We start from the raw sequence: 16,287 nt of genomic DNA, 5'->3' as shown, positions 1-16,287 counted from the left end.
CCTACGTTGAGATGTGCACTCTGAGTTAGTTGCTGCCGCCTCCAGGAGTAGTCGGTCCTCTCATCAACAGCCTCGGAGAATCCCGGACGAGCCCCAAAATGTGGTGCTTGAGATGCAATGCCTGCTGCTCCGAAGAGAGATCAAGACACTGCACTGAAAATAAACACTGGTTTAACAAGCATTATGCCTAGGTCCCCCGTCGGTGAAGTGATGTGAGTTGACAAAGTGGAAGACGCAGGAAACATGGAAGAGTCGATAATATTTGCGAGTGGGTTGGAGACACACCCACACACCAGATTAGAAGTTAGTTGTTCATTTATTTTTCAAGATATTCCGCTCACAAGGTTCAGACATACATGGTGGCTGCCATCTTGGATTTTGACGTGGCGACCCAATTTTCAATAGCGTTCTTCCGTATGCCTAGATACAGTCGCACACCAGATTAGAAGTTAGTAGTTCATTTATTTTTCAAGATATTTCGCTCACAAGGTTCAGACATATATGGTGGTGGCCAAATTGGATTTTCACGTGGCGACCCAATTTTCAATAGCGTTCTTCCTTATGCCGAGGTACACACACACACCAGATTAGAAGTTGGTACTTCGCTTATTTTTCAAGATATTCCGCTCACGAGGTTCAGACATACATGGCGGCGGCCATCTTGGATTTTGACGTGGCGACCCAATTTTAAACAGCGTTCTTCCTTGTGCTTAGATACACCCACACACCAGATTAGAAGTTAGTAGTTCATTTATTTTTCAAGATATTTCGCTCACAAGGTTCAGACATATATGGCGGTGGCCATCTTGGATTACGACGTGGCGACCCAATTTTCAATAGCATTCTTTATTATGCGTAGATACACCCACACACCAAATTAGAAGTTGGTACTTTGCTTATTTTTCAAGATATTCATCTCACAAGGTTCAGACATACATGGCGGCGGCCATCTTGGATTTTGACGTGGTGACCCAATTTTAAACAGCGTTCTTGCTTGTGCCTAGATACACCCACACACCAGATTAGAAGTTGGTACTTCGCTTATTTTTCAAGATATTCAGCTCACAAGGTTCAGACATACATGGCATCAGACATACATGGCGGCGCCATCTTGGATTTTGACGAGGGTTGCACCCACACACCAAATTCGAATGTGGTCCTTTGCTTACGCCCGCTTGCCCGCCCGCACGCATGCATGGACGGACGGATGGAGGGGAAATCCATAGTCCCCTTTCGCTCCGCTGTTTTGAGGGTCTGAATACTTTCTGAATGCACTGTGTATATATGTGAAGACCCCTTCACTTTTTTCCAATTTTTTTTTATGTTGCAGCCTTATAATGAAATCGTTTAAATTCATTTTTTCCCTCATCAATCTACATTCAATACCCCATAATGACAAAGAGAAAACAGGATTTTAGGCAGGATTTTAGCTTTCCTCCCAATCAGCACGTCGCTTCTTGGATGTCTTTCGAGCCCTCCGCATGTTGCCGGCGCTTCTCCTCCATTCAGCGCGTTGCTTCTTGTGGTTCTTTTGTGCCATTCTCACTGATTGGCCAAGCGCCTCGCGCCTTTGGTGTTGGTGTCATCGGCTGGTGGTCAATCAGTGTGGCACGTCCTTCATTTTCCTTACTCTCCAATTCACGACATGGTTGTTACTCGCCCTCCCCATGCCAATCACGAGTTCTCTTGGGCGTGTGGCTCTTGGCCTGCCTGTTCGATGTTTGCCTGCCATGCCGCCGTAGTGTGCGGTTGCTTCCGGTCTGTTTTCCGTCGGTTCCTTTGTTTTTGTGGCGGAGGGGGAATTAATTAATTAATGTGTGCGCTAATGGGCCGAGCTAATGTATATGAGTGCATTGCCATAGGGGATACTGGGATGATCACAGGTTCGACATACAGGGGAGTTAGCATAATCCCTACTCTACATATCACAGGGCCATCCTTGTATGACCACAGATATACACGTAATCCGACAAACCGGGCTGGACAGGTCCCTGACTTACTCACATCGAGATGGTTGTTCTTCTTCGCAACATCGGAGCACCTACCTATGCAGATCTACCTGGATCTATATATGCCCCTACCCAAAATTCATAACAGTATTCTTCTGTTTATTTTTCTCCACAAGGCATTACTCTGGAACAGCTTACCTGCATCCTGCTTTCCCCTCTATCTCAACCTACCTCGATTCAAGAGGAATTTCAATAGACTCCTCATTTCTGTCCAATGTCTAATATCTATACTTGCCTTTGTGTAGGCCCCACCTCGAATGGCCTTAAAGGCTTTGTAGCAGGCGATGTCTCATAAAAATAAATATGGATGTGCATTGAGAGATGAGCCTGGTATTGGCTGAGCGGTTAGGGTGCCGGCTTGGGATCTTAGGATCCTGGGTTCGAATCCCGGTCGATTGCTGAATTAATGCCAGGGGGGTTGACTCGGCCTGTCATCCGTCTGAGGTCGGCAAATTGAGTACCAGTTCACTGGTTATTCCATGTGTGTCGTCAGACGCGACTAACAGGGTTGGCGGCAGGAAGGGCATCCGGCCATAAAACATTGCTTCAAAAAGGGAACCAATGTGCCTGAAAAAGGCCTCTAAAGGTGGGCCTCTAAAGCCTCTAAAGGTGGTTTTTCTTTCTATTGAGAGTGTGTACCCCAATTGGCCCCACCAAACCGTTTGGCACCAAATGGAAACACGTTTCTAAAAGAGTGAGAACGCTGCGTCCGGAACAATTGACATCAGGAGTGAGAATCGAATCTGGGACGATATCAGCGGTACCGCAAAAATTGTAAGGAGTGCAGGGTGAAATTGTGCTTAAAATAATTATACAGCTATGTCAATCCAAGGTGAGCAGCACCTGGTGGGCCTACTTGAAGAGGATATGGAGGAGCTAATGACCGAGGAAGCTGTATATGAATGTGACTTTTTCGTAGAAGGACCAGGAGGGGCAGCAGTAGAGGTGCCAATAGCGATTGAGGACCCAACCCTCGCCTCCCCACTAAACTTCCCCTTCCTCACCAGCCCCTGGAAAAGGCAGCGCCAATGCCACAGAATAGTGGGCCACCGTTGCCATCGTAGTCAGGCAGTGACCAGATGATGTTTTTCATTAATCAACTAATGGCACAGATAATGATGAAAATTGAGGATGGACAAACGATATAAAAAACGATGGAAAACGATATAAAAAACGAAAGGTATAAGCGATGGCCTAAGGCATGACATGCATCTGGGGCAGGCAGAGGTAAAGGCTGATATGAAGGATATGGGCAATGAGAATGAGATAGCCGCAATGCTCGATGGGGAGAGGTGAGTGAGCGTGTGGATGGTGTCCGGAACGAGATGGGAGCAGGTGAGGCTAAAATGATGGAGTAGATAAATTGGATAAAAGAAGAGGTAATGGACTTAAACAGGGGAAAAAGGACTTGCGAAGGGGCATAAAGAACTGAACAAGCGAATAAGAAGAAATACAGGATCTAAGGGCAGCTCAGAAGGGCAAGTAAGAAAGAATGTAAAATGGGCCATGATGACCTAACACAGAAGATAGAAAAAATTGGATGAACGATAGAGATGAAAGAAAGAATGGAAGACACTAAATTAATCTTAGAAGAAGAACTAAAGGGGTCAAAATGGGAAATAATAAAGATAAATGAATTTTAAACATCGGGGCAATACCCTGGCGCACACCTGGTAGAATATAGAGTATACTGCACTGACCAAAAGTATTTTATAACCAATTTCAATGGTTGCTCGAAGACAGGGCAGCATGGAGAATCACACTAACATAATTATAAGACTTTAAACAAACAAACGAAAAATACCTATTTTGGTGGGCAACCCCACTCCAACCCACCAAATACATCCTCAGACCACAATTTTTCTAATGCCTTTAACAAACATTGGTGCATCATGGGTGATGAAGGTTGTGGTCAAGTTTCATCGAAATAGTGTGTGTAGTTTCAGAGAAAAAAAGCAAATTCCTATTTTAGGGGGTCAAACCTCGATCCACTTTGATCCCGGTAAACCGCCTTGGACCCCAATTTTTTTTTATTACATATCTTATTTTTTAATGCCGTGAACAAACTTTGGTCACAACATAACAAATATCATTTGTGCCAAGTTTGGTTACAATTCCTTCAGCGGTTTCGGAGAAGAAGTTGTAAGTGTTTATGGATGGACTGACAAATGGACCATCGCATAAGCTCCACTGAACTTCGTTCCAGGTGAGTTTAAAATGAAATGAAATGGTTAAAGGCAAAGAAGAATGATTAGAGTCAAGTGAGAGGGCAAATAATGTCAAGGAGGAGATCAGAGAAAGTGTTGAAACAATGTGTAAAGATCGGGATAACACATGGCAGGTGCAGGTGTAGGACCACGACGTCTAATTACATAGAGGATATGAGCGATCAAAGCGGACCACGACGAGGTGAGGCTGTCTGAGCTGGAGCGAATTCATGGTGTGAAAGGGTGTTTGCCGATCTTGGGTGGAATAAAGAACCCGGGGTTCATTGGAGTGCCAGGCTTGAGTGTGTGCAGAGAGTGCAGAGTGGAGTGCATGCACCGACTCAGACAGGGGCAACCGTTACCTTGACTGAGGGGAGGGCTGAGCCTCCTGAGCTGGAAATATTTTAAATGTTAGTATGTGTTCTGGTCCTGTGCGTGAGAGATTCAAAAGAACAGGTTTGTAATCCGTACAGGTCCAAGGGTGGTCACATTTCAAGGCACTGCTGTCACTGTGTGTTAACAGTCCATGCCGGCAAAACACCCGTATGTGGATGATTGAAAAAAAAAATTCCCAACAAATGGTGTGAGGCTAAGTGTGCACGGCACAAATGGTGCACCCAACACAAATGCAAATTCAGCTGTGGCATCTCCGCGGATGGCTCGTATGTAAAGTAGTGTGTAAACTGTCATGGAGTGACCCTTGTGTGGGAATGGAGTGAGATTGACTGTGGAGTGGATCGTTTGAATGAATGGTGTGTGAGAAATTGTGAGATGGCCGATGTGTGTAAGTTGTGTGCGCTGGTCCGCGAGGCGATTTGGGGATGTACCATGGTGTTAGTGGATGTGGTGAAGGTTACGGGGCCGCATGTATGTGTGTGACGTCTGCGGGGGTTCCGCACATGAGCAGTGGATGTGGAGAACACGTCGGGGTTCCCGTAGGAAATCCGCCGAATATCAGTGCGAACATTTAAATTAAATTGGCAGGTTACGGATGTACCGCCAAACCTTTCCACAGAGGGGGCTTACATAGGATATAATATTAAGTGAGGAAGCGGCTTAAAAGCGGAAGCGGTGAGCACCCAGGGGTATTGCCCCGATGTTTATATTTAAATTGAAGTATACATTCCATGACAACATGTTCTATGAACTCTCAAATGATTCTCAATCCCATTTCCCTGCAAATGACTGACACTGATTTTTACACAGGTGATGTCCATGCTGGAAATGTCGAAGGCAGACAACACAACAACGATTCATCTGTCACAGAAGATTCAAAATTTCAAACGTCATCACGACATCAAGACTCACTTCCTATAAAATACAAGTGCATGTCTGGGCCTCATGACACCAAGATTAATATGAAATTAAACAAACACAAGAAGGTTCTAGAAAGTAGAATACGTTATAAATGTAATGTGTGCAGAATGGATTTTGCTTCAATGAATAAGATCAAAATACACATGAGGATCCACACTGGAAAAGGCCTGCACATGTGCTCTGTCTGTAATAAAGGTTTCTTGACAAAAGGTAATTTGAATAAACATATAAAGATCCATACAGGAGAGCGACCCCACAAATGCTCCATATGTGATAAAGGTTTCCCTGAAAAAGGCAGTTTGAAATTACATATGAGGATCCATACAGGAGAGCGACCCCACAAATGCTCGATATGTGATCAACGTTTCTCTAAAAACAGCAATTTGAAATTACATATGAGGATCCATACAGGAGAGCAACCTTACACATGCTCAATATGTGACAAAGGTTGCTCTCGAAAACACAGTTTGAAATTACATATGAAGATCCATACAGGAGAGCGACCCCACAAATGCTCCATATGTGATAAAGGTTTCTCTCAAAAAGGCAGTTTGAAATTACATATGAGGATCCATACAGGAGAGCGACCACACAAATGCTCCATATGTGATAAAGGTTTCTCTGAAAAAGGCAGTTTGAAATCACATATGATGATGCATACAGGAGCGCATCCTCACAAATGCTCGATGTGTGATCAAGGTTTCTCTCAAAACAGCAATTTGAAATTACATATGAGGATCCATACAGGAGATCGACCCCACAAATGTTCGTTATGTGATAAAGGTTTCTCTCGAAAACACAGTTTTAAATTACATATGAGGATCCATACAGGAGAGCATCCTTACAAATGCTCGATATGTGATCGATGTTTCTCCCAAAACAGCAATTTGAAATTACATATGAGGATCCATTCAGGAGAACAACCTTACACATGCTCAATATGTGATAAAGGTTTCTCTCGAAAACACAGTTTGAAATTACATATGAGGATCCATACAGGAGAGCGACCCCACAAATGTTCGTCATGTGATAAAGGTTTCTCTCGAAAACACAGTTTGAAATTACATATGAGGATCCATACAGGAGAGCGACCCCACAAATGCTCCATATGTGATAAAGGTTTCTCTGAAAAAGACTTTTTGAAATTACATATGATGATCCATACAGGAGAGCATCCTTACAAATGCTCAATATGTGATAAAGGTTTCTCTCAAAAAGGCAGTTTGAAATCACATATGAGGATCCATACAGGAGAGCGACCCCACAAATGCTCGATATGTGATAAAGGTTTCTCTCTAAAAGGCGATTTGAAAAAACATATGGGGATCCATACAGGAGAGCGACCCCACAAATGCTCCATTTGTGATAAAGGTTGCTCTCGAAAAGGCGATTTGAAAAAACATATGAAGACCCATACAGGAGAGCGACCCCACAAATGCTCCTTATGTGATAAAGGTTTTTCTGAAAAAGGCAGTTTGAAATTACATATTAGGATCCATACAGGAGAGCGACCCCACAAATGCTCCATATGTGATACAAGTTTCTCTGAAAAAGGCAGTTTGAAATTACATTTGAGGATCCATACAGGAGAGCGACCCTACAAATGCTCCATATGTGATAAAGGTTTCTCTCAAAAAGGCAGTTTGAAATCACATATGAGAATCCATACAGGAGAGCGTCCTCACAAATGCTCGATATGTGATAAAGGTTTCTCTCAAAACAGCAACTTGAAATTACATTTGAGGATCCATACAGGAGAGCGACCCCACAAATGCTCCATATGTGATAAAGGTTTCTCTCAAAAAGGCAGTTTGAAATCACATATGAGAATCCATACAGGAGAGCGTCCTCACAAATGCTCGATATGTGATAAAGGTTTCTCTGAAAACAGCAACTTGAAATCACATATGAGGATCCATAAAGGAGAGCGTCCTCACAAATGCTCAATATGTGATAACGGTTTCTCTGAAAAAGGCAGTTTGAAATTGCATATGAGGATCCATACAGGAGAGCGACCCCACAAATGCTCCATATGTGATAAAGGTTTCTCTCAAAAAGGCGATTTGAAAAAACATATGTGGATCCATACAGGAGTGCGACCCCACAAATGCTCCATATGTGATAAAGGTTTCTCTCAAAAAGGCGATTTGAAAAATCATATGAGGATCCATACAGGAAAGCGTTCTCACAAATGCTCGATATGTGATAAAGGTTTCTCTCAAAACAGCAATTTGAAATCACGGATGAAGACCCATACAGGAGAGCTGAAATCTGAAATACCAGGATATGAAAAATGAGGTTAAGATAATTTTTAAATCGAAGAAATCTGAAATTATACCAATGAAAGTTGGAGCAATAGGGAATCCGAATGATCAAGAAAACCCTAACAGTACTTAAAAAGCATTCCGGGGGATATCACGACAAACAAACGACAGTGGAGGCTGTCAGAGGTTTAGTGGGGATTCTAAAATGACCCCTTGGAACAAAGTTATGAGAATGAAGTTGATTTTTTTGTTCTCTTTTTTGATTGTGACTAGTATTTAGGAATTTTGTTTTCTATCTGATTTAGTTGTTTTTCTAGTCCCTTTTTGGTTATGTTCAGATGGCATATTTCAACGGCAGTTTGAACATCAATTTTTACTCAATCTTAGCTGTAGTCCATGTTTCATTGCCGTGTGTGCTATGGGGAGAACACCCTTGATGTAAAATTGTTTGTCAAAAGAAGACTCCTGCCTATGTTTTTCATGAAACTTGAATTGGTGAAGGGTTTCTCAATAAAGAGAGGTCCTAAAAGCATAAATGCACTTTGTGTTATTGTGAATACTAGCGTGACTCACCGTGTCTGCGCGCCTCACCACATAGCGTTTCAGAGGGATAGGCATCTTTGCCCATTTTGGTGACTTTTGGGTCTTTTGGGGCCACTGGGTCTTTAAGGGTCTTTGGGTCTTGAGGGGCTTTTGGGTCTTTGGGTCTTTTTTGGGTGTTCAGGGACTTTTGGATATTCGGGGTCTTTTGTGTCTTTAGGGTCTTCAGGGTGTTTGGGTTGATGAAGATTTCTTAATGTAAGAATTAAAAGACTTCACTTTGTTTAGAGATTTATTCAATTATTGCAGAGAGAATCCAACTCATATACACAATACATTTACACAGTAGTAGGGTCAATATACGAAAAAAACTCACCTAACCCCAAATAAATTGATACAAAATGTTTTTCAATGGATTCTGGTACCATTGGGCATGCTAAATAACATACTAAAAATCTAGTAACATCTGACTTCCGGAAAGGGGTCATTTTCAAGATGGCGTCCAAGATGGCCACCGGGAGCTTAAAATGGCCATATCTCAATTATTATTCAACCTAGAAAGGTGGTTTTGGTGTCTAACCCTAGGTTTTAGGGCCCAAGGAATCCAATTGAATCAATAAAATTACCATCAGTTAATTATTTATTGACAAGTCCAAGATGGCATCGCAAGGTGACATCCTGATCCACTAAAATGGCTCTGTCGAATAGTAGTCAACCTAGAGAGATTTTTTCAGTGTGTATACCTAGGTTTACGGCACCCAGGAAATCATCAAAATTACTTAAACAAGCACAAAGTAATCAGGTAATCCAGTAAGCCAGGTTTACCAGCCCATTAGGCATTTGTTGTCTTATACAGTTCGTCGCTATTCATCGTCATCCTCCGACTCCTCTGGAAGAAACTTGTTATGTGGATTGTCACATTCTTCAAGTTGGCACGGTCCACAGGCAGTAGTACATGGTAGTTCATATCGTCTACAAGAGCAGCGGAGTGTCTTGCAGGCAGTGGAGCAGTTACAATGAATGACCTTCAAGAGACTGTCTGGAGCAGCGTTCATTCTTGACATAAGTGGGACAAACTGATTATCCTGCAGGCTCCACCCCCATTTCATGGCATCCATACCCTCTTCTTTTCCCATCCACACCATGATCTGGTAGTACGCTCTACGACAGTGAAGTTTGGTAGCAGATTCAGTTGGGGGCAGACGTTCGGGTGTTACAAAAGACGAAGCAGAGACAACCTTCTTGCTGAAGGTGTTATATCGCATTGTTGCAAGGGAATCTTTGCACTTGCCACCAAAGAGGATAGCCATTACTCGGCATCCAAGGTCATCGATGACCTCTGTGGTCTAGTTTGGGATGGTGAATGTGTTGGCACAAGACCGAAGGACAGGGTCTCCTTTTACAAGCTTCTGGAAAGCAGTCTTTTTGCCAACACCAAAAATCCGAGAAGTCGTGTCACAACCAGTCATGGCATGGATGAATATCAACTGAGAAAACATGTCATGTCCGTGGATTTCTTTTAGACGGTTGATGTCATACACTTTAAAACTGCCATCAGCTTTGGACTTGTCTGATCTGAAATAAAGGCTCTTACTGTCTCCCTGCGCATAGTAAAGGAGTAAGACAAGGAGATCAGTATCTTCTCCAATCAGTGTAGTGGTGTGTATACACACTGAACATATCTCTCTAGGTTGACTACTATTCGACAGAGCCATTTTAGTGGATCAGGATGTCACCTTGGGATGCCATCTTGGACTTGTCAGTAAATAATTAACTGATGGTAATTTTATTGATTGAATTGGATTCCTTGGGCCCTGAAACCTAGGGTTAGACACCAAAACCACCTTTCTAGGTTGAATAATAATTGAGATGTGGCAATTTTAAGCTCCCGGCGGCCATATTGGACGCCATCTTGAAAATGACCCCTTTCCAGAAGTCAGATGTTACTAGATTTTTAGTATGTTATTTAGCATGCCCAATGGTACCAGAATCCATTGAAAAACCTTTTGTATCATTTTTGGGGGGTTCAACCATAATTGACCCCTCTACAGGGTCAATACAACACGTTGACTTGAAGACGGTACTCTGCTCAAGCCTCGCGCAGCGTATCCTCATATAAAACGAAGTTTTCTTTCATCATCTCAGGGAGGAGCCTGAGGTCATTACGGGATTTGCCAGAGGTTAGACTCTGGTGCCTGACCATCTGTTTTCTTATCATGAAGTTAAAAAGGTCATTGTTCTGGCCGAGGGGGAATATCTTCTGTGGCCTTTCTGCATTCCTTTGTTTGTTGACTCTCTCCATGTTGATAGTTCAGTTCATTTCATTTGCGTCATAAGTATCTCTGCAAAGAAACCACCTTTTGCCAATGCACAACAATTTTCAGTTCACCATAAACATTTTCACAGTTATTTCTTTCATTCATTTCACCATTTTCTAAATACTACTGTCAGCATAATTCCATATAAAACATCTGCAATATTTGACAATTATACTTCCAGAATGTGTTTTGCTGCAGAATGAATGTTGAACTTCTGTTTGAAAAAGAAGAGGCTGATCACTTGTGTTTGAAAATCAAGTATGAAACATTTTCTTCTGGTGTCTTTATAGCACCGACACTATTTCGCGTAGGGTTTCTGCTGTCGTGATAGCTGGGCGGGATCATGAACTGACCCTGCTCTGCATGTAGCATCCTTGCCACTCTTGCCGTAAGCCATAGTAGTTCTTGAACAAGGCCTTCGTCCAGTTGTAGTTGACTTGCCTCCTCACACATCGTGAGTGGGCAGCAAGTGTTGATGTTATGTTGGTGACCGGCAAGATGTGGAACAGAGATGACAGATGCATCCATAGCGAAGTTAGGACCATGGTGTTCAAGTTATCCATGGCCCACGCCAGGAAAAACCAGCAGGGTCATGGAGGCCCAATGTAGAGAAGAAGCAAGGCCCTCCGCTTACATCTCCATGCTGGTTCTCTGGAAGTCGATAGAGCAATGACGTCAAGTCAAAGCATCCGGTGAGATGCAGGTAACATATTGTCCTCCAACAATTGCTTATGTGGTGGATGTTCCAGCCACTGAGCTAGAGCAGGTGATCGCCTTTCGCCCACGCATCACAATGTGATCCAGGCAAATGGTCACATGAATTTCATTGGTGAAGGTAAGCTTCCATTTCCAATCTTACAGAGGAAGGTGCCTTTATCATTCTTTGAGAAGGAGGGTGTATGCCAAGATTAACTTCATTTTTTTGCCACAAATTTTCCCTGTACGGACTTCTTCCCAAAGCCGTTATCACTCCATTTTCGCTGTGATCTGGTCTTATCCTTTACTCGGCCACATCTGAATATGCTTTCAACACACTCTGGACCAGGTAGAGTACATCTTGACCTAAAGTTACCATGCTCTAACTAATCATGTGATTAATTACTTGTTCATGTTTTATCTTTGTTAACAGCTTCACATTCAACAGTTAGCTGTTTTCCTTAAAACATTCAAAAGGTTATATTCATTCATATACTTCACACGGATATAATATCCAAAATCAGGTATGTATTTCGCTACAAAACTAGGAGGAGCATTTAAAGTTGCTTTCAGGTTAACATAGTTTGAAAAATTTAAATCATGCAGTCTTTATAATGCAAATCACAGAGGAATAGTTTCATTAATATAAGGCCAAAAATATATATATATTTCCGGTCTCTGGTCAGCGCGCGTATCTATTTTGACCCTGAGCATCAACAAATTTTTTTTTTTCAAATTTCAAACGGTACCAACAACAGCGCGCGCCGTTTATATTTAAATATAGAGCACATTACACATAAACAATGCCAGCCTGAAGTATTCGCGTATACTTGAAGCGGTGCCGAGCCAAGATAATTACAATTAAGTGAGCCGTGACGTCACGTTGTCGCCGAAAACGCAATTGAGCGTGAGGAGCCATTTAATGTATGAATGTTGCCGGGCCGGCGCGCTATCTCGGGAAATACGGGTCTGTGAGGGTCGCAATTGGGATCAACGTTCGCGCACGATTCTCCCCTACAAAACTCCGTTTAGTTTGTCCAAATCCAACCAGACATTACAAAGATATAAGTAGTTTTGTGTGCCGTGCCGTCATGAATCCAATCGACTGTATATTGTCATTTATTGAAACGAAGACGTTGTTTGTCGGGTTTTTGTGAAGCAACCAGAAGGCCTAGAGAGCTGCGGCTGGTCTCGGTAGTTAGGCCTGGATCCTATCTCGTTGGTCTTGAAGTTGTGTCTGTGATAATCTGGTGGACTGGGAGAAGAGATCGTGGGAGACCATCGGCATGGATTCAAGCGCTTCTGCGTTATCCCAGCTGCGAATGCGCCGATTTGAACCACACCACACAGCCCATCTGCGCATGCGCGGCTTTGATACGCATGCAGTGTGTCATCCCGTACACGAAGATTGGTCCAGGGGTCTAATCATTTGCGCATGCGCGTTTTTTTTTCAGCATTCAAATGCTTCGGCATCGCCTGTTAGACCACTTGCGCATGCGCAGTGTTGACGCGATCGACGCATTGGAATGTTTGATGGTACGGCGAGGCGATCTCGAGAATGAAATGTTAGTCCATAATATGCATGAAGAACTTAATGATTTTCAGAATAAATACATTTTTAAATAACTTATTAAGCTTGTGTTCATTCTTTACAAAAAGGCCGACCTGTCCCATTGGCTGTCTTTAATTTCTCTCTGGACAGCACCACGACAGATGAGGAGGACCGCAAGGCATGAGGACACAAAAAACAACACCTTTATATGTGCAATCCATGCTTTAAAAAAAAACAAAAAAAAAACTGCACGCCGCATCAATTCTGGAACTTTGGTCTGACCAGAGACCAGCAATATATTTTTTTCAGCCTAATAGGTAAATTTGATTAAAATCACAAACAGGAATATCTAATACCAAACAAACTATGCATAATGTATTCATTATTATCATAGATTCCCCACTTTTTTTCCTTTTTTTTTTACTTGTGGAATTAGTTCAATAGTTTCTACAAATAATGTTTGATTTTGAAAATGGTACATGAAATCACATCATTTTCCTAATTTCAATCTTTGGTGATATTTATTCACAGGCCTTATAAGACGGGTACAATACATAACATCCTTTTCTGGTATTATTCCGAATCTACCTCGGCCATTTGTATCATCAGTTGTTTTATCTCTCTATCCAAATTACCAAAAAGATCTTCCTCATCTTAATCCACATTTAGTTCTGTTCTCATCACCATTTCATGATTAATTAATTTGTTCCAACACACTGTAACCAAGGCTTTTAACCAAGCCTCCACCAAGCTATTTTCAATTTACAATTATAAATTTAAGCAATTAAATTCAAAATGTTAATTTAACAAAAATTCGAACAATACAATTCAAAGAGTCAACAAAATCATTTTATAAATAGATCTTGGAATATTTTAACTACCACTCTTCCAAATATATTTATCTCAACCTTGCAAACATTTGTACAATCATAGAATTTTGCTTCCTTATCCCATAACTCTGAGACATTTTATTTACAATCATACTTGTTTTTTTTTATTCACAGATTTTACAATTTGTTATGCTTTGCAAAAATTATATACATATATATATATATATATATATATACATATATATATATATTGTTGCGGTTTTGAGAATCCCTCACTTTGTAAATAAATAATCACTACTTGTAAATAATATTCCATCATTTAAAAGGTCAAAGGTTGCCCCCATAGTTAGTCCATAAGCAACACGAAGGACACCTTAGAAATTTCAGTTATTTCCTTAGTCTGTGTCTAGTTAAGGCTGTGCTCCCCATAGTTGAATCTGCGTTGCATTAATCAAATAAGATAGGCCCCATTCCGTCCATTTTTTCAGTCTCTCTCTCCAAATTGTATTACGCGCCTCTGCCAGCCGCAGCCGCCTCAGCGTTCGTTCCAAACGCCATTACGCATGCGGTCAAGCTTGGAGAAGAAGGGGACGGAGCGCCAAGAACGAGGCGTGGCCCTGTCAACAAGCCGTCAAGGGTGGAGCCGGTGAGCCCTCGCTAACCAACCAGGGCTGAGGTGAGCTCGCTGGCGGGCGTGGCCTCAAAGTGCGCGGATTAATCTAAAAGCGCATTATAAAAGCGCATGCGCGAGAACTGCTTTAAGAACTGCGCCGGGGATTGCATTGTACGAACTGCTTTCAGAACTGCGCAGCGGACCATTGTTATTAAGGGACTGCGCGGAGGTCGGGCGAGCGAGCACATTGTTTCTGAAGAACTGCGCCGAGAGAGCTCGTTGTTACGAACTGCCTGTTTGATACGGACCTTGATTGATCGGGAGAGAGAGAGCATTTGGCACGCTATATGTATGCAGCATTCCAGCCCCTCGCATATGTAAGGTCCGGTCGCGCACCAATGACATGCGAAGCTGCCTGCCGTTCTTCGCCCGCGGACCCGGAGCCTGGACTGGAGTGAGCCGGATCCCATCGCCTGGAACCATCTGCCTGGACCTTCCTCCCCTCCCACTACAATCCTGTGTGAGTCTGTCTGTTTGTCCGGGGTTGTAAGTAAGACTGTATAGATAAGATTGCCCTGTGTCCTTTTGCTCTTCTTCTTCTTGTATATTCCTTTCGTTTCCTCTTCTCATGTACATTTGTAATAAACCCTTATTTGTTCTTCCCTGACTTTGGTTTCCTCTCCATCCGATCGCTTTAGTCTTTTCCTAATTGAGTACCTGTGGCACGTTAGGAATGGCTCAGAATCGGGTTTAGTCCTATGGTTAACGGTTCGGACCGCGGATTGCTAACTGCTCAGCACTTTACCATCTTATCCGTGGGTCGAGCGGGAATTATTTCCCTGCTCGTGGTCGGGGTTGGTAATTAGGTATTTGGGATCCCAAATTGACCAATCACCCTACCCAAGACCGACCGGGAGGAGCGTCATAGCTTCCAGGATTGGGGGACGGCCAGCTTAAAAGACATGGGGATTAACCCACCCTCGGTAAGGGGAGCGCTGACACGCCGAATCCGCAACAATATATATATATATATATATATATATATATATATATATATATATATATATATATATATATATATTGTTGCGATTTTGAGAACCCTCCACTTTGTAAATATTTGTAATAATCCCTTATAAATAATCCCCTGTAAATATCCCCATTTTCTAATGTTAAACGAGAGCACCCTAGTTAGGCCACGAGCAACACGTAGAACACCATAGGATCTTCTTTAGTTGTTTCATTAGTATGTGTTTCAGGTAAGGATCTGTTCCCAATAGTTTGACTATGCGTTGCATTAATCAAATAACCTAGGCCCCTTCTCAAATTCCCATCCTATTCATTTGGTGGCTTTACCCTCTCCAAATTATATGGCGCGCCTCTGCCAGCCACAGCGCCCGGCTGAAGACACCATAAGCCATGCGGTCAGTTTGGAGAAGAAGGGGGAGGAGTTACCCAAGCGCCAGGAATGAGGCATGGCCCCATCAACGCACCATCAAGGGGCGGAGTCCGGGAGCCCTCGCGGCCAATCAGGGCCGAGGCGAGCTCACCGATGAGCGTATCCAAAAACCAGGCGGCTTAATACACGATTGGCCAATATAAGCGGCCGCGTGGGACTACTTCGACAGTTGGTTGGGAGTTGGAAGTTGGACCGAAGGAGAGTGACAGGGTCGAGCTACCAGAGGCAAGTCGAAGAGAGAGAGAGGAGGGAGGACGCGCTGTGACAAGTGGAGAGAGGAGAGTGGGGGTGCTTGTATTGCTGCAATAGGCTGAGGCCCTCTAGACTGCTATTGAAGTCGAGGGTCGAGAGCAGAGAGAGAGAGACGGTGAGAAGGTCGGTCCGCCACCGCTACAATACTGACCGCACTGCCTGCCAGTTTTGCCGCGAACCAAAGTGTGGACCGGAGTGGAGTGTGAACCTGGGGCCAGACCTCGACGCATACC

The 16,287-nt window shown here is 43.0% G+C and overlaps 2 protein-coding genes across 6 annotated transcripts in view; both read left to right on the top strand.

The window, feature by feature from the left end:
* The window catches only part of LOC137418911 (uncharacterized), a 70,807-nt gene extending 62,470 nt beyond the window's left edge, over window positions 1–8,337 (top strand). For 4 of the 5 annotated variants that reach the window (XM_078770749.1, XM_078770746.1, XM_078770748.1 and 1 more), the window contains exon 3: window positions 5,423–8,337. In XM_078770749.1, the coding sequence (XP_078626875.1) occupies window positions 5,423–7,830 (2,408 nt within the window). In that variant the 3' untranslated portion in view covers window positions 7,831–8,337. The remainder of the gene's footprint in view (window positions 1–5,422) is intronic. The other variant, XM_078770750.1, reaches the window with a different exon arrangement.
* LOC137418556 (E3 ubiquitin/ISG15 ligase TRIM25-like) overlaps window positions 1–16,287 on the top strand; it is a 1,139,870-nt gene that overhangs the window by 84,855 nt on the left and 1,038,728 nt on the right. The gene's annotated exons all lie outside the window — the stretch shown is intronic.

Source organism: Myxine glutinosa, chromosome 1 (assembly GCF_964187855.1).
Source record: "Myxine glutinosa chromosome 1, kmMyxGlut1.1, whole genome shotgun sequence".
Lineage (NCBI taxonomy): Eukaryota > Metazoa > Chordata > Myxini > Myxiniformes > Myxinidae > Myxine > Myxine glutinosa.
Note: the sequence above shows the minus strand (reverse complement) of the source record. Positions and strands in the feature narration are given on the sequence as shown.